At 38.3% G+C, this 19,776-nt stretch overlaps 1 protein-coding gene across 1 annotated transcript in view; it reads right to left on the minus strand.

Moving 5' to 3' along the window:
- Positions 1-801: 801 nt before the first annotated feature.
- LOC117288099 (autophagy-related protein 2 homolog A-like) overlaps positions 802-19,776 on the minus strand; it is an 84,310-nt gene continuing 65,335 nt past the window's right edge. The window contains exons 27-42 of the mRNA XM_033768802.1: positions 19,513-19,580; positions 17,978-18,184; positions 16,973-17,108; positions 16,335-16,579; positions 15,535-15,803; positions 14,326-14,458; positions 13,476-13,643; positions 12,634-12,735; positions 8,687-8,756; positions 7,883-8,177; positions 6,368-6,437; positions 5,999-6,081; positions 4,721-4,842; positions 2,345-2,499; positions 2,031-2,183; positions 802-1,257 (exon numbers count right to left, since the gene is read on the minus strand). Of these exons, the coding sequence (XP_033624693.1) occupies positions 1,024-1,257; positions 2,031-2,183; positions 2,345-2,499; positions 4,721-4,842; positions 5,999-6,081; positions 6,368-6,437; positions 7,883-8,177; positions 8,687-8,756; positions 12,634-12,735; positions 13,476-13,643; positions 14,326-14,458; positions 15,535-15,803; positions 16,335-16,579; positions 16,973-17,108; positions 17,978-18,184; positions 19,513-19,580 (2,510 nt within the window). The 3' untranslated portion in view covers positions 802-1,023. The remainder of the gene's footprint in view (positions 1,258-2,030; positions 2,184-2,344; positions 2,500-4,720; positions 4,843-5,998; positions 6,082-6,367; positions 6,438-7,882; positions 8,178-8,686; positions 8,757-12,633; positions 12,736-13,475; positions 13,644-14,325; positions 14,459-15,534; positions 15,804-16,334; positions 16,580-16,972; positions 17,109-17,977; positions 18,185-19,512; positions 19,581-19,776) is intronic.

The following is a 19,776-nucleotide window of genomic DNA, read 5'->3' on the forward strand; positions in this document are numbered from 1 at the left end:
ATGACTTCTTATTCAATCAAGACCTATTGGACAACTGTGGGGAGGTTTTCTAGTAAGGTTTATGTTAGTACTTGTCATGTTATCTTTCCATACATGCACCTTCAGGTAGATACATCCTTAAACATACAGGGAGGGCCTCTAGGAACCCAAACTACCATCAATGGTTTTTTTTTAAGGGTTAAAAGTTAACATTTAAAAATGTTTCCCCCAAAACAGTTGGTTGATATGCTGATAAAATATTAGAAATAATGACCAAGTTCTGCTTTTGCTTTGCTTGCCCTGTACCAGTTCAACATTTGGCAAATATTAGTGAAGACAGTTTAAGCATAAGTTTAAGTTATATCAAACATTGAGTTGTTACATTTGCAGAATCATCAGAGCTCATACAGATATTTAAATAGTGCTACTACAAGTGTCTCCAAGCTGGTTGGTGTGTAGAAAAACATCAACTGTTATTAAAGGAACACATTGCCTTCGATCTGTCGAGTTGGTCTTTAAAAAGCATTTGTAATCGCTTGTTATGAAATGCATACATGATTATAGAGCTATTGTAAAAGTAGAATATAATGATCCACACAAGTATCACTCGAAATTGCGTGGTTTTCCTTTTACCTCGTCGACTAAAACGGTGGGCCATTTATGGAAGTCAAATTTTTGACTCCCATAAATATAAATGGCCGGCCGTGTTGGTTCGTTAAGTAAATGGAAAACCACACAATTTCGAGGCAAATTTGGGTGGATCATTGTATTCTACTTTTAAAATATCTTTCCAACCAGAATGCATTCTATAAAAAACGGTTTCAAACGCTTTTCAAAGACCAACTCGACCGATCTAAGGCAACGTGTTCCTTTAATCTAATACTGTCTTTGAATCAATGGTAGAAGAGAAACAGTTTTACATTGTACACTGCTCAATGTGTTGATGCCATGGTGCGCCAACACTGTGCTTTCTCTTAAACTGGTTTAATATGAGATTTGATTTATCTGTATTAATCAAACTGCTATATATTCTGTCCCCAAGTCTCACTTATTCTGGTCTGATCGCCACTTGTCAGCATCCTCCTTCCGAGCATCTGGTAACATCTGGTTCCTCATTCCTCCTAAGACACTAGATGTAGCTTCCGATGCTAGAATCAGGGGTTTAATAACCGTGGGAGGGATCTGTCTTAAAATACCCCCCACTGCCCCAGACACACCCTTATGTTCATGCTCCTCCTTAGCAACCTGAACAATGGCAGCAGCTGCATCCTCCAAACCCTAAGAAAATGCCAAGAAATATAAGAGCAGAGATAAAGTGTCTTGCGTCTGTAAGCTGAAGACATTATGATACAAAGTATGGGTTTGTAGAAACTTTTAAAAACGACTTTGGTATCAACAAACTGTGTTTCTTTAAGACGACCCATCTGAATAGGTTCAAGATATTAATGTCACAGGAGGGCATTCTTTAGGTTGACCTTTTTTAAGAACAGAGCAAGAAATGCTTGGGGAGTAAAAGTTCTGTGAATGTCAGAGGCATCTCATGTTTACAAGTGACCAAGTCAACCCCACAAAATGACCAAGTGGTCCTTGCCACAGTGACGCAATTGTTGTTTATGATCTAAGTAAGTGCATAGGCTCTGATGTTTTTTGACTTTTAAAACAGTAGTTCTGAGATCAAAATGCTCACAATATTCATGTATTAAACCAATTAGATTTGAGCTGTAAAGATGTATAATCAGAAAAAAAAGATACAAAAACTTAACGAATTGGTGGATGGCCGGAAACACCAACTATAACTAAATCCAAAAATATTTTGGGACAAAAAATAAAACAGAAGATAAAGCAAGTTGATATTTGTACCGTCAAACCTACAGGTTTCTAGGCAGGACTTTGGTTATTTTTTTTTATGAACTCAATATTTTGTATAAATATATACACAATGGCAACCTACTCCATCATGCCACTCGGCCTACACTGTGATGAACTGTTCAAATACAAAAAAATTTATACATCAAATACATGTAGAACAGATCTTTGTGTTTAATACTCACCTCTCTAACAACGTTGAATGCATTAGCCATGCCCTCCCTGAAGTCCGTTGGTTGTCTGGCTAGTCTAGACTGACCAAAAGGTCCGTAGGTTATGGCTCGGTTGGAAACACTTGGTCCAGGGGACACCATATCATATGCTGTCTCTGCTGCAGTCTAAGAGGACAACAGTTTCACTCCCAATTAACATACAGGTCTTTGTCAGCAGGTATTTTGGAAACAGCAAGTATTAATCATTGTGCTCAGCTAAAGTTTCAATAGTTGTCAATCTTATCTTAATATGTGTCAATAATGGATGAAACATCACAAATTATTACCTGGAGTATCCTGACCATTCTATTGGTGAGTTCTACTGCAGCCATTGCTGTAGAAGTCCCAAATGAGCTGGCCCCTCGTTGAAAACCTCTCATTAAGCGTCCATCTTTCTTGTATTGCTCCATAGGTAGACGTACTAAGTCAACTAGACCTTGAACTGTACCAACCAATTGAAATATATCCATTGAATAATTACAACACAGAAAGATTCTTGCAAAGAATGACAAATGTAAAAGTTACCATGACAACCAACTTAAGGCTTGAATGACTGTATGAATGATAAGAGTGTGTCAATCACATACCCAGTTGGACGAAGGAATGCTTGAATGAGTGTATGAATGATAAGAGTGTGTTCAATCACACACCCAGTTGGACGAAGGAATGCTTGAATGAGTGTATGAATGATAAGAGTGTGTCAATCACACACCCAGTTGGACGAAGGAATGCTTGAATGAGTGTATGAATGATAAGAGTGTGTTCAATCACACACCCAGTTGGACGAAGGAATGCTTGAATGAGTGTATGAATGATAAGAGTGTGTTCAATCACACACCCAGTTGGACGAAGGAATGCTTGAATGAGTGTATGAATGATAAGAGTGTGTTCAATCACACCCCCAGTTGGACGAAGGAATGCTTGAATGAGTGTATGAATGATAAGAGTGTGTTCAATCACACCCCCAGTTGGACGAAGGAATGCTTGAATGAGTGTATGAATGATAAGAGTGTGTTCAATCACACACCCAGTTGGACGAAGGAATGCTTGAATGACTGTATGAATGATAAGAGTGTGTTCAATCACACCCCCAGTTGGACGAAGGAATGCTTGAATGAGTGTATGAATGATAAGAGTGTGTTCAATCACACACCCAGTTGGACGAAGGAATGCTTGAATGAGTGTATGAATGATAAGAGTGTGTTCAATCACACACCCAGTTGGACGAAGGAATGCTTGAATGAGTGTATGAATGATAAGAGTGTGTCAATCACACACCCAGTTGGACGAAGGAATGCTTGAATGAGTGTATGAATGATAAGAGTGTGTTCAATCACACACCCAGTTGGACGAAGGAATGCTTGAATGACTGTATGAATGATAAGAGTGTGTCAATCACACACCCAGTTGGACGAAGGAATGCTTGAATGAGTGTATGAATGATAAGAGTGTGTTCAATCACACACCCAGTTGGACGAAGGAATGCTTGAATGAGTGTATGAATGATAAGAGTGTGTTCAATCACACACCCAGTTGGACGAAGGAATGCTTGAATGACTGTATGAATGATAAGAGTGTGTTCAATCACACACCCAGTTGGACGAAGGAATGCTTGAATGAGTGTATGAATGATAAGAGTGTGTTCAATCACATACCCAGTTGGACGAAGGAATGCTTGAATGAGTGTATGAATGATAAGAGTGTGTTCAATCACACACCCAGTTGGACGAAGGAATGCTTGAATGAGTGTATGAATGATAAGAGTGTGTTCAATCACACACCCAGTTGGACGAAGGAATGCTTGAATGAGTGTATGAATGATAAGAGTGTGTTCAATCACACCCCCAGTTGGACGAAGGAATGCTTGAATGAGTGTATGAATGATAAGAGTGTGTTCAATCACACACCCAGTTGGACGAAGGAATGCTTGAATGACTGTATGAATGATAAGAGTGTGTTCAATCACACACCCAGTTGGACGAAGGAATGCTTGAATGAGTGTATGAATGACAAGAGTGTGTTCAATCACACACCCAGTTGGACGAAGGAATGCTTGAATGAGTGTATGAATGATAAGAGTGTGTTCAATTACACACCCAGTTGGACGAAGGAATGCTTGAATGAGTGTATGAATGATAAGAGTGTGTTCAATCACACACCCAGTTGGACGAAGGAATGCTTGAATGACTGTATGAATGACAAGAGTGTGTTCAATCACACACCCAGTTGGAAGAAGGAATGCTTGAATGAGTGTATGAATGATAAGAGTGTGTTCAATCACACACCCAGTTGGACGAAGGAATGCTTGAATGACTGTATGAATGATAAGAGTGTGTTCAATCACACACCCAGTTGGATGAAGGAATGCTTGAATGAGTGTATGAATGATAAGAGTGTGTTCAATCACATACCCAGTTGGACGAAGGAATGCTTGAATGACTGTATGAATGACAAGAGTGTGTTCAATCACACACCCAGTTGGACGAAGGAATGCTTGAATGAGTGTATGAATGACAAGAGTGTGTTCAATCACACACCCAGTTGGACGAAGGAATGCTTGAATGAGTGTATGAATGATAAGAGTGTGTTCAATCACATACCCAGTTGGACGAAGGAATGCTTGAATGAGTGTATGAATGATAAGAGTGTGTTCGATCACATACCCAGTTGGACGAAGGAATGCATTGGTCCCACTCCTCCCAGGAGACTAGGTAGTTGTGTCTTCTTGATATCCAAGGCCCACTCATTCACAGCATAAAGTATCAGCTTATCAATACCAAGCAAGCTGTCAAAATCAAAAGTATCCTCAGTTAATCAAAACTTTCACTTTCATCTGCTTAGCTGTATGCCCAAATACAGAGAAACAAGAAAACCTTGCCAAAGTAGAAATAGGTCAACATCAAACATACCATTAGGCCAAATAAAAAAGTTGATCGTCCGGATTTTTTCAAAAAGAGGATGAGATAATTTGTTTTTTCCAAAATGGCTGCCAAGTATTTTAATTCGAAGAGGCCATCAATTCTTCAGTTTGAACTTATTTTATATATATATAGGATTTAAGTACTTGCATGGTGAGGTATCAATGTATATTTGGTTTGCGGTAACACCATGTGTGTATCTACTTGCCAGGTAGAGTTTGTTCTTAGAGAACTGTCCTGCTTTATTCTACTGCCGCAGAGTAGATAATCGGAGGTTCGGGAGACTTCTCAGTTCTGAAAAGAACTGTCCTGCTTTTTAACTATTACCAGGGTGGATGGTATAGAAAATAGACTGGACTACTACTTTAGCTTATAAGATCGTAATTAACTGTACTGCCACGGAGTCAGTTCTGAATTGGTCTCAACGTTTCGACTAGCTTGCTCTAGTCATCGTCAGGAGACTGAAGAGGTAAGAGAAGAGTGGGCTTATTTATAGGGGTTATTTTATATATATTTGTTGCATGAAGACCCAGGTTAACAGGAATATTATACTAAAAAGATTCCTTAAAGGTACCGCAAAATGCTGACGGGCTCACGATCACACAAAACACAATGCACACAAACACACAGTACACAAATGCACGAACCGGCGACACACACAGACATTGTACGTCAAGATGGAAAACGCAATATTTTTGATCCCATGTGCAGGATTGTGTGAATGATTTTTTTTAACTCACACTTTGGTTTATGAAACAGATGGTTACACGGGTTGGGGTCCGCCCCTGTTAGATTCAGGAAAAGTCCCTAGGCCAGTCCTTTTGTAAAGATGAATTAAAAATACAAAGTTTCTTTTACGACAAATCAAAATTAAAAATTTGTTTAAAAAGGATGCGGCTTCAAAAAAGGATGCGGGTTGGGAAGATCAATTTCTTAATTTTTTTTATATATTTGGCCTTATCATTGACGTGACTGGTGCCCCACTATTAGTTTATCAAATAAATTGACTCTACTTTGACTTACCCATGTCTGTTGTGAAGTCTTTTCAGTGTGAGCTCTGAATGGTTTAGTTGACCCAACCCTATGAGTAGACCAATCAATGTACCCTGGAACAAGAAATCAAAATCTTGACAGAAAAAGGGCTTCCAAAACCTGCTTTTGGCTTCGACATAGCTCAATCAGATGTTTAAAAAAAAAACAGAAGGATGGAGATCTTGGTTGAAAGGGGGTTATTGTGATCAAATCATATATGAACTACATGTACATTCATTCCTACAAGCTGCCTTTCCTTGAGAAATTATACTGCTTTTTATCAGTGAGTGGTTTAATCAAAATGTGAGGGCTACAACAAACAGCAGAAATACATTGGATTCGACTTTTACTATCCCTCACCTGTTCCATGTCAACTCTCTTGCCTTCATAGTCCAGCTTGATTGGTACATCGGGGGAAAATACAAATGACCTGAGAAATTAAATATTCAAGAAATATTAAGGGACTGGTTAACTCGAATTCCCTTTTTTTCTTTATAACACCCCTTAAAATATTCTGCAGTGTGATTGGTTTAAAGCGCGTCACATGATATTTCTTAGTTTTTCTAGAAGTCGTACTATCCCATTAGCAACCAGGGTACTATCCGATGAGCAACCAGGGTACTATCCCATTAGCAACCAGGGTACTATCCCATTAGCAACCAGGGTACTATCCCATTAGCAACCAGGGTACTATCCCATTAGCAACCTGGGTACTATCCCATTAGCAACCAGGGTACTATCCCATTAGCAACCAGGGTACTATCCCATTAGCAACCTGGGTACTATCCCATTAGCAACCAGGGTACTATCCCATTAGCAACCAGGGTACTACCCCATTAGCAACCAGGGTACTATCCCATTAGCAACCTGGGTACTATCCCATTAGCAACCAGGGTACTATCCCATTAGCAACCAGGGTACTATCCCATTAGCAACCAGGGTACTATCCCATTAGCAACCAGGGTACTATCCCATTGGCAACCAGGGTACTATCCCATTAGCAACCTGGGTACTATCCCATTAGCAACCAGGGTACTATCCCATTAGCAACCAGGGTACTATCCCATTAGCAACCAGGGTACTATCCCATTAGCAACCAGGGTACTCTCCCATTAGCAACCTGGGTACTATCCCATTAGCAACCAGGGTACTATCCCATTAGCAACCAGGGTACTATCCCATTAGCAACCAGGGTACTATCCCATTAGCAACCAGGGTACTATCCCATTAGCAACCAGGGTACTATCCCATTAGCAACCTGGGTACTATCCCATTAGCAACCAGGGTACTATCCCATTAGCAACCAGGGTACTATCCCATTAGCAACCAGGGTACTATCCCATTAGCATCCAGGGTACTTTATCATCAGCAACCAGGGTACTATACCGTGCTGCGCAGTACCAACACGTCTATTTTAGTCTATAGCGTACAGCGTGGCATGACATGCTGCACACCCAATCAGTCTGTGTATCACTAGCGCAAACGTGTGTGTGACAAGGATACAATAGTCCGTCACCCTTTTCAGATATCATGACTGTGTATTATTCTATTAATGTTGTCATTTGCTCCAGCTGTCTAATAGTAAATTCCCATAAAAAGATGACTGCAGAAAATCCTTGGTTCGGGTATGTATTGTGTGGTATAAAACAAATATTGACAACTTTTTACTCGTGCTATGGTTTAAAGTATGACACCCTTGGTGATCCCCCGAGCGTTAAATTTTACAGAGGCGAACGCTCAGGGGATCACCTCATGTGCCATAGTTCTAACTGTAGCACTATAAGTAGTCAATATTTGTATACTAGCCTTCCTTCCTTATTATCCTAAGGATCATTCAAGTATTCATGTATGGATATTTCCTTTCTTTAAACTCACCTAAAGAAGATTGGAGTAGCAGTGCCTTTTGGATTACCCTCTGCTGCCACTAAGCTTGGTACTTGATGGGACTCTAGCGTCACACCCGACACTGGATCCTGTGGGTTTGGGATAACCCCATATTCAGCCTCATACATACAGCTGTTTGCCTGCCCTTCTCCCTCCCCTTCCTCCATCCCATCTGCCAGCCACTGCTCCACAGTTCCAGGAGGTGAACTCTGGCTTCTAGGTTCCAATGATGCAGTCTGGGCTTGGGTGGGAGTTGTTGCATAGTGAGTTATGTGTTCTTTGGTTTCTGACAGAAAAGAACAGCAAGTTATCAAATATGAGTAAGCAAAAGTAATAAAAAACTGAAATTAAAATATAAAGATTGACATGAACAAAGTACAATAAATAGGTAATGGCCTGTCGTGTCAACCCTAGCAGAGTCTTTCTCGAAAGGATGGAAACGACAGGCCATTAACTATTTTTTTAAAGTTTACACCATCGGTCCTTTTGGTAGGTAAGTTGTTTGCAACAGCTAATTCTATTCTATAAAAGATTCAGAGTCCTTAAACTCAGTGTTTTTGGCAAAGGTGTCTTACTAGTTGTACTTGTATAGATCAGAAACAAAGTATAAACTAACAATTTGCTGTATCTCATGAGAGAAAGGTTTCATGTAGAAATGTTGCATGTCATCATATCACAGTAAGGTAAGACATGTGTAGGTTTCATACTGACATGTTGTACTGACATTTTGTTTACACTGACATGTTGTTCCTCTCCCTGTTAAACCTGAGATGTAAGTTGAATAGAGATATTTACCTGGACGGGAGACCTTAGATGTCTCTGCTGACACTTTGGTGAAAAAGTCATGTAGAAAGAACAACGAATCCTAAATAATAAGAAGCACAACATTCAGTTAAAACAACCAACAGCATTGGTAATCATCATTTTAACAAAACTGTTTGAACCTTAAAGAGGACCGGACTCAAACTCTGGTGTTTCTGATCAGCAGAGTGTGGGTTCGAATCCCCAGTCATGACACTTATGTTCTTAAGCAAGAGACTCAACTGTGGCTTCGTCCTTCGGATGGGACGTTAAGCTGTTGGTCCCATGTGTTATGTAATGCACCTAAAAGAACCCAGTAACTTATCGAAAAGAGAAGGGGTTTGCCCCGGTGTTCCTGGTGTGATTGGCAGCATATTGTGCCACAGCACCTTGTAAACCATTACATGGTGCTATGTAAGGAGTAGGTCTCGTACTTCAAACATAGTCCCACATACCTTGCAGGAAAATACTGCATGTTGAAGTGCATTTAGCGTCACTGAGTGATGGATATGAGCGCTATATTGGAAGCCACTATTATTGTTATTGTTGGCGACGTCAAGAAAATTGCATTTGAATATGACATAAATCAATCAAATAAAGTGCAGGGACAAAACATAAACCGCTCTTCATTAATGTCACTGAAACCAAACCACCTAATTTGATGATTTTTTTTCATTGAAAATTATATTGAAAACTAGATTAAGTCTATAGGAGTTGAGGCATTGCATGGTGGGGTATCATTGCGATATACCATGTGTGTATCTAATTGCCAGGAAGAGTTTGTTCTTAGAGAACTGTCTTTCCTTTATTCTACAAAAAGTTTATTTAGTGGTCAAGTTATAATTTTAACAACAAGTGAAAGTAGATTAAATGAGAAAACCGGGAAATGTGATTAAATATTAAGCGAGACATGTGTTCCATGTGAAGAGTAAGAACCAAAGTAAGATCATAGTACAATAGTTTTAAACTGGATTATTATTTCATTTAAGTATTGTATTACAAAGTGCCAATAGCAGGTAGCGTTAAAGGAGCACCTTGCCTTGGATCGGTCCAGTTGGTCTTTGAAAAGCGTTTGAAACCGTTTGCTATTGTCGGACTCTGTTATAAATTGCATATTATAACATAATTTTATTAGTCCGACGAAGAATTCTTACTTTAGTTAATAGTCCGACGAAGATTATTTTATTTAGTTTAAGTTGTCCAACGAGGATTCTTAAGTTTATTATAGAGTCATTGTTTCAACTTTCACCTCCTGTGTGGGTGTTGAGAAACATTTGTTTATAGTACCACATCCTTGAGAGGAGTGGCCAGAGTCACTGTCCAGGAATTCCTTGACCATAAGACATAGCAGTTGGTTGCCCCCAGGGACATGACGTAAGGCTATGTTGCAATGACTGTTGCAAGGTCAGTAGTTTCCTTGAATTGTGCCCGGATTTGATTGTCTTTAGCTGCCCACACGTTTTCTTAAGAACTTAGGCCACTAATTCTTTTCTCATTGGTCAAGCCCAACCAGAATGTTATTGTTTTAATATTTCTGGCCAATCATAGTTTAACTTTCCTGTCCGAGTGCGTGACCAGCTTGGTATATCCTGGCTCGTTTTCCTCTGGATCCTCAGAGTGAAAATCGGCCTAATGCAAGGAAGACTTCTTGAAAGTGTTTAGATAGTTACACTTTGCGTAGATTTTGTTTGGAACATTTGTTACTTCCCTAAGTACGTTCCTAAACCCCCCTTCTTGCATCTTTACCACGTGCTCTGTTGATACAGGTAAGCTTTGATTATTTCTTTCATATTGTATAAGATTTATCACTTGTGCATTTGCCGTTTGAAAGATTTGTTCGACAAGGTAGTTGGAGTAAGACTCAAGATGGATGGTACAGTTCAATATGAGTTTAAACCATTATGTTGATTGTTCGAACAATGCTGCTAAGATGTATAAATTCCTTGAGTGTTTTATTGTGTAATCCTTTTTGTTGTTTATCATGTGTACGGAAAAGCTTTAGGAGTTCCGTCTATTTAATCGTATATTCCTCTTACTTTCTATTGCCGATATGATTTAGTTTTATATTGCATTTATTGCTAGTTAGCAGTTAGATTTTATACTCAGTGCTATTCTTTTTCCGTTCGATACGTTTTACTGTTTGATAGAACCTATTTGGTTTATCGAAACACCTGTTATTTTATATACCGTGATTTCACTCATAGCGCCTTCCACATTTTGATCATTATGTGATTGAACTATTTCTGATTAGTATTTATGATATACTTTGTTATTGGTATGTTCCTACATTTTTGCTAAGCAATACCATGGCAATACGTAACTTTAGTTGTGCTGGACAAGCATTGTCCTTATTTAGATAACCCCTTTTCGATGTCCGAGCACATTCCTTTCCATTTAAGTAGGCTAGACGACTGTTTGCTATTACGCACGTAAACAGTTGTGACCTTTGATCTGGACTGACCACTATCGTGTTTTACACATACACGCACAGAAGTTTCTTATCGTTCCCTTATGTTTAAGTTTCATGAAGGTTATCAGTACGCACTGGAAGAGTGTTCGTTTTATATTTTGTTGTATGTTCTTTATATTTGTGTAAGTCATAGTTGAATTAGTTTATGATGAGTTAAGACTTTTAACAGAGCGAAAATCGGCCTAATGCAAGGAAGACTTCTTGAAAGTGTTTAGATAGTTACACTTTGCGTAGATTTTGTTTGGAACATTTGTTACTTCCCTAAGTACGTTCCTAAACCCCCTTCTTGCATCTTTACCACGTGCTCTGTTGATACAGACTAGCCCACAGGCCTCGCTTGGGAAGTTGACCCGGTTCAACTTTTCGCCAGTCCCGCTCTCAACCCCCTTCGTCGTCTTCCTGGAATTCGTCAGAGTCACTTCTTGGACTTCGGAGCCAATCTGATGTCGACCTCCCAAGACAGAGTCTCTGCCAAGTCCAGTGGAAGCGCGGAACCAGCTAAGACCTATTATATATCATTGTGTATTTTCGTTGCCATTAACTGCTTCAGTATTTATTATTGCTGTTTCATTTTACAAACCTGCGATTGTTAATATTTCCTCAGACTCATATATGGTTGAGTATTTTTACTTGTTGTTTCACCTTGGTGAATTGCCGTTCAAATAGCATTTCGCACAGTTGTGAACCGTTGATAATACTGAAGGAGTTAATATGATTTTGAACCATTGCCTTATTGATTGTTTTTTATAACTGAATGGATTGTTTTGTATTTGTTGAATCCTTGATATTGAGATATTGAGATAATTTTCATAACAATAATAACTATAATTGAGAGAGAAGAGAATCTAACTAAATTGCTGTCTGTTGTGTTTTCTTTCTTAGCAAACATTCCGATATTCTTAATCGAACCACGTCGTAGGCTCTTGATTATTTAAAAGAGGTAAAAACCTGTGACACTATGAAACGCAAATGGTTAGATAGATAATTTGTAAGTAGAATATAATGATCCACACAAACATGCCTCGAAATTGCACGACTTTCCTTTTACGTCCCAAAAGAAACACGGTCCGCCATTTTGTGGTGTCAAAATTTTTACGCCATAAAATGGCCGACTGTGTTAGTTCGCGTTGTTAAGGGAAAACCATGCTATTTCGAGTCATACTTATGTGGATCATTATATTCAACTTTTAAAACATCCTTATAACCAAATGCATTTCATAACGGTTTCAAACGCTTTTCAAAGACCAACTCGTCCGATCCAAGGCAACGTGTTCCTTTAAGTATTGCATGTTGATGTGCTAAGAAAACCCCAAATGGGGGAATTCAGATAAGAACACAATCCGCATGCAAGGCTCTGGTCTAGGGCGAGATTCGAACCAGGGTCCCAAGAAGTGAAAGAAAGCACTGAGGTTTTTGTATGTTTGGACTTGTATGACTTCTCTTGCAAGTTTGAATCCATGTTATCACAAACCTGGTCAACGTTAAGTCTCAGTGGTTGAAGTGAGATTCGTAGACAACATTCTTCAGCTGTCAGATTAGGATCTGGACGGATATGCAATGCTTTCACTAAAACCTGAACAGAAAGAACCAAGAAAGACACACATTCTTCATTCAAATCATTATTTCTAAACTTTCATCAATGTACATGTAAGATAAATGTTTTAAAAGGTAGGTCATAGATTGGTTTAGGTCAACACAATGCTGAACTATAGGCCAAGTTATCAAAAAAGATTAAATAAACAACCATTGCAATCTTTTTAGCAGTAGACTTTGGGATACAACTTCAGCAATACTTTTTTGGGACAAGAGGAGGGGGGGGGGTAGTTGCACCCAATCACACTAATGATATGGACTGATTTCTAAGAGTGCTTATTGGTCTATTTTCTGTGAGCTCATGGCCATCTGTCACTTCTTTCTGTTTATGAAATTATTTCCATGCATGAGTCATCATGGTTTTTATGCACTTTTTAAGACTTTGATTTGACTAGTTTTCACCTCACAATTCTGACACAAGTGTGAATTGAAATATCAAAATGAAAAAAGGAATGACTTAGTTGAACTTTTCATTTGTAAAGACATGTGAAGTCAAGCAACATTCATGCTGCAACATGTTTCACATATTGCATACTTACAGTAAACAGCAGGTATACACAGTTCATACACCCCATACATGCATGATATTATGCAGATTATTCATGATTATGCACATTGTGTTGTGCCAATTAAACATCATTCACAAGTTTCTGAATAGCTCATCTAACTACCCAGATAAGGTGAAAGTAATTAGTAACAAACATAAATAAATGATCTAACCATGTTTGCATGAGTCCTCCTTGGTCTTGCTTCAGATGAGTAAAGATATAAAAACTTGTTGATCTGTGAGTTGGCCAGACGATCACGCACCTCAATGTCACTGATTAAGAGAATCTGACGGGATTGTTGCTGGGTGGCCTCTGGGTACTGGGTGTGCTGGAACCTCACCTGAGATGCATAAGGTGTTTGCGTTAAAGGCAGTGGACACTATTGATAATTACTCCAAATAATTAGCATAAAATCTTACTTGGTATGAGTAATGGGGAGCTGTTGATAGTATAAAACATTGTGATAAAACAGCTCCCTCTGAAGAAACGTAGTTTTTGAGAAAGAAGTAATTTTCTACGAATTTGATTTCAAGACTTAGAATTAGATTTAGAATTTGAGGTCTTGAAATCAAGCATCTGAAAGCACACAACTTCGTTGTTACAAGGGTGTTTTTTCTTCCATTACTATCTCGCAACTTCGCATCGATTGAGCTCAAATTTTCACAGGTTTGTTATTTTATGCATATGTTGAGATACATCAAGTGAGAAGACTATTCTTTGTCATATACCAAAAGTGTCCAGTGTCTTTATTAAGGGTACAGTAGCAGTAAACATTTTCACTCTGTGGACATATTGTGCCATAGCAGAACAAAATACGGACAGTTTGTTTTCGACAAGGGATTTGTTGGTCAGTAAATCTGAAGGTGAAGGTTTAATATGGAGTCAAGTTATTACAATTTCAAGATCACAGAGTGAAATTCAAACTGACTATATTTTAATCTTAAGGATAACAGATACAACCCCACAGCAAGATTTGGTTAATATCAACACAATGAAAATGCTGTTGTTTGAATGGTTCTAACCTTATTCATTTGTAGCTGCATGAGAGTGCAATGGTCCCGGCCTGGCCCCCCTCTTTCATGCCAGCTCAGTTCATGATGACTTGGCTCTCTGCTTTTCCTGGAGGTTGGACTATTGGTAGTAGTCTGAACAGGTCTGTGGTTTCAAGACAAATAGGAATAATCAAGAATCAGGTGCTGCACACTCCTAAGGAGTTAAGATGGTTGTAAGAATGCTTAAAGGCAGTGGACACTATTGGTAATTATCAAGGACTAGCCTTCACAGTTGGTGTATCTCAAAATATGCATAAAATAACAAACCTGTGAAAATTTGAGTCCACTCGGTCATCGAACTTGCGAGATAATAATGAATGAAAAAACACCCTTGTCACACGAAGTTGTGTGCGTTGAGATGGTTGATTTTGAGACCTCAAGTTCTAAATCCGAGGTCTCGAAATCAAATTCATGGAAAATTACTTCTTTCTCGAAAACTATGGCACTTCAGAGGGAGCCATTTCTCACAATGTTTTATACCATCAACCTCTCCCCATTTCTCGTCACCAAGAAAGGTTTTTTGCTAATAATTATTTTGAGTAATTACCAATAGTGTCCACTGCCTTTAAGGCATGATGAACTATGGTAGTAATAGGGTATAGTTTCGAATTGGTTTAAGAGCTCCTAAAAAATGCCTAATAATGGTTGAATTAAATTAATTTTTGCCATTTTTATTTTCAAATAGAGTTGTGAAGTTAACAGAATGGTAAGAAATAACAATCCAAATAATAATCCTAATTGCACAATTACTGTATGCTGGAACCTTCCTCATAGTGAACATGGTTCTCTAATTCACAAATCACATCAACATTCAATACCAAACCATGTCCTTAAAGGATTTGGGTTCTTTTTCAAAATGTCCACAGATTTACATTAAACTTACAGGGTTTGAAGATTATGATAGTAGAAAGCATCCCTTCAAATATTATTTACTGAGGTGCTGTAGTTTTTGAGAAATGAGTAAAACAAGTCACAAAATAATTTTTGTCTCCGTGAGACAACAATTATTTTAACATGTAAAAACCTATTAACCACTGAGTACGCTTTTACATGCTAAAACTGAGACAATTTGTTTGGGGTGACATTGTGTAAGTTTAATGTAAATCTGTGGACATTGTGTTTTGAGAAAAAAAGTATATATATCCTTTAACAACAATAATGTGGTTATCTTGCAAGTACCTTGTTCTGTCTGGAGTGCCTGGTCTGACTGGGCTTGCAGTGACGTCTGGGATAGAGTGTTTCCTGGCTGACACTGGCCCAAAGTCATTCCCCCCATAGACATGCCAAACTATGCTCATCTCTTGTAGAGTGTACTTGATGACCGGAGTTGGGAAGCCAGTGGGTGCATTCAGTTGATCACCACGCCCAAGAGGGCGAGCAAAATGCTCTTCCTTAATAACAGTTGGTGTGTCATCAAGGCTCTTGACTTCAGGCTCTCCTTGAGTACGCTAGAAGTGGCAATATGAATATTATTACATATTAGAGTCAAAGTACAGGATTGGTAACATTGTCATTCGAAAGTTCTTATAATAACTAATCCATTGAGAAATTTGGTTGTGTAAAATACTGCCCAGAGTGCACATATTGATTGCCACATTTGAGATGATGAACATGTTATGTATGTGAACACAAATAAAATAACTGACCAAATAAAAATAGTTTTTGTTGATTTATCACAAAAATATGACCTGAATAGAAATTGGATGGTGTTCTATGTACTTCCCCCCCCCCCCCCAATAAAAAACACAAACAAATTTATATAATGCCTATTTTTAAAGAACATTAATGCATCGTTCAATGTTGACCTAATAAATAATTTGTATTTAATGTTTTCATTTCTGACAGTGAATCTGCTTAACTTTGAAGAGCCACTATGTGAAAGTGGAAGAGCAAACTGTGTAAATGTTTAATTGAAGCACTAATAGCCCTACATATGGGCAGATCAAATAAGACAATATGAATTTGCCAGTGAGACTTACCAGTACACCCATACCAGGATCATCTAAGACACAGAAATCCTCATCATTGAAGTACTCCTCTCCTTCATCATGATCCATACCATCAACATACCCAGACAGTGGTTCAGCAAGGCTGTTCAGAGAGTCATGCTGGTGATTGGGACTGGTATCATCTATGGAGGACACAGCATCGGTCATGTCTTCATTAGGGAACAGGAACAGGTCACCATCTGCTTTCAGGGTACAGGCTATGTTCATAGGAGCACCTGCAAAACAACATTCATGACAACAAGCGCATAAATTCATACATGTCTGGAATCCCCTAAGTTTAACCATTCATGGCACCAGGATTTAAACCCACATCCAGATGACTTTGTCGCCAAAACTTGATGACAAAACTGGTTACCAAACCTGTGCATTAACTTCAAATCTTGTGGCCTTTCCTTGTTGGATGCTGGTGACATTAGGCACACTCTGGGGGCACCAATTGGATCAGTCAGGTATCAGTGATACAGCATCTAAAGTGCTTTTGTTAGTCTTGTTTGAGGTGAGTAGACACAACCGTCATGCTAAGTCAAGTCTTTTATACAGGAATGACAGGAGACCATTGGGATAGAATGGTGTTTCAAGGATTACTAATGTACTAGAAGCTGTTCTACCTTCACTTGGTGGGGGTGACAGTCCAGATCGGACATCCTTCATTGCCTCATCCATCAACTGCTGCATATGATCAAGGTGATTACCACGACCAATGGGACTATCCGATGGAGGCTTGCCATTCATCTCTGAATGCTCCTGAAATGCAACAGCCATTATGATTGGTCAGCAGTCTCAATGATTGTCATTATGATCTTTTGTTTGCTATTAATTATACTAATAACCAGACCAATTAGCTGGCTAAGAGAGCAGCACAACATTAAATTGAAAAGTCTCCAGTAAATGCCAACACATAAAAACTTGTCACTCGCGCTCTCCAATTAAGACATCTGCTCCTGAATGTGGAATGTTGAAATCCCATCAAAGCCTGTTGACTCCCACTGAGTGTTAGGCAAATCTTCATAGAACTCTTTATCCCTCATGCTGTGACTACACCAGCTAAATTAAAGACAATTCCCAACAACTATAACACAGTATAACCATATTGATGTATGTGAATGTGAAACCTTGTGGGGCCTGTGTCAAATGTCTGAGAAATAATTGAAAACAATATTTTGTAGAACACTATGGTATAATACAAAGGTATCAATGAAGGGTATGACTTTTGGGTGAAATAGGATGAGATAATTCTGCATCTTTCTGGTTACATGTATTGCTGCAATATGCCATTGTCTCTTAATTATTAACTTGGCTAAAGAAAGATGTCTCTTATGTGCTAAATTGGTAAATTTCTCTGTTGAAATTGATTCTACCTTGTCTTAATAATGATAATAAAAGACATTAAGGGCATGCTTCCAACAATTCTAATTAGCTCTTGGGCTAGTAACTTAAATTCACCATCTCAGCTACCTGGGTGGAAACAGATTGTGCTGTCAAATGTGTGATGCATCAAGCTAAAATAAACACAAGCACCATCTCCGTTCTACCTGTCACCCTGTCACTCCTGCTGGGTGAAGAGGAGCAATTATAACTATAGTTCCGTGTCTTACTGAAGCCAATGAACACACCTCATATTCCATGTCCCACTGTTGCTGCTGCTGCTGCATCTGTTGCTGCTGTTGCTGCTCAGGCTGACTTGATGTTTGTTGCTGGGCTGGTGATTGGTCCCCATCATTGGCAAGATAGTGTAGAAGTCTGGCCAACGCTGTGCAGGAATCGGCACATGTACGCAGATGAACAATATTATTGGACACCTTCAGATCAATCTTGGGGTTCTAAGAATGAAATAAGAACATATTATAAACAATTAACACTATACTTCTCAAAGGGAAAATACAAATTTTGTTTTGGGAAGAGTAAATTAGTTACAATCCTATATTAAACTAGAACAGCGAAGCTGCCATGGCGAGCTGCTGATCACCAGATAGAACCAATGACTGACAGAAAAACCAATCATTTGATCAACTGATTGTCAAAGGGGTGGAGACGTTGACAAGTATGAAGTTATGACATTTAAGGTTTTCATTGATTTAGCTCATTCAACTGGAACCAGTGATCTTTGAGTTTTATCTTTTCATATTATATACATCTAAGCAGCAATAATTATTTGATTAAAACTTTGCACTCTTCAGTGATGCACTCTCTGAGTTTTATCGTTTCATATGCATCTTTATGTCAAAAGTAATATTTGATTTAGGTTTCAAGTCAGTACATCATGGAAATAAGGAGTTTTGCCTATTCAATGTGTTCATTGTTTCAGCTCATTCAACTGGAACCAGTGATGCACAAAGAGAGGTTTATCTTTTCTTATGAATCTATATGTAAAAAGCAATAGTTTGAAGTCAGTTCATCATTGAAATAAGGAGTTAAGTCTATTTAATGTTTCATTGTTTTAGATCATTCAACTGAAACCAGTGATTAAGTCTTTGAGTTTTATCTTTTTCATATAAATCTACATGTAAGAAGCAATGTTTGACTTAAGTTTCAAGTCAGTACAGCATTGCAATAAGGAGTTATGACCATTTAATGTTTTTCATGGTTTTAGCTCATTCAAATGAAACCTGTGATTAATTCTTTGAGTTTTATCTTTTCATATGAATCTACTTGTAAGAAGCAATTTTGACTAAAGTTTCAAGTCAGTACATCATTGCAATAAGGAGTTATGACCATTTAATGTTTTTCATGGTTTTAGCTCATTCAAATGAAACCTGTGATTAATTCTTTGAGTTTTATCGGTTCATATTAATCTACATGTTAGAAGCAATGTTTGACATAAGTTTCTAGTCAGTACATCATTGCAATAAGGAGTTATGGTCATTTAATGTTTTCATTGTTTGAGCTCATTCAACTAAAACTCATTCCAAACACTTAGTGTTGAAAGCTAATTTTAAGAAAATTCCATTTGAAAGTATACAGTGTGTGGGAAAATAGCAATATGTACAATGTACATTAACCTTCTAAATAAGCAGTTAGTGTATGGCACATAACCCTCTAAATAAGCAGTTAGTGTATGGCACATAACCCTCTATGGAGTGTCCTAAACTTAATTATAGAATCTGAGTTTTTTAAACTGCTAAAAAGAAAACAAAACAAATGAAGTTACCTTTTCTTTGTCTGTGCTCATTCTCAATGAAAGTTCCAACATCCCAAGATCCAAAACACAAACATAATCTAAACAAATCAAGACAAGAATATTATTAACAGCATCCAATAACACCTTAACACAACATGTGCAGTTGGATTGGCAGCATTTATTATTGAAATCAAACCGTGAAGGAGTTATATGATGCAGGGTTTTGGGGGGTTTTTTTTTTGGGGGGGGGGGGTATGTGTCCACAAACAAGTAAACATAAGCATTTCCATTTTT

This window comes from Asterias rubens, chromosome 1 (genome assembly GCF_902459465.1).
Source record: "Asterias rubens chromosome 1, eAstRub1.3, whole genome shotgun sequence".
Lineage (NCBI taxonomy): Eukaryota > Metazoa > Echinodermata > Asteroidea > Forcipulatida > Asteriidae > Asterias > Asterias rubens.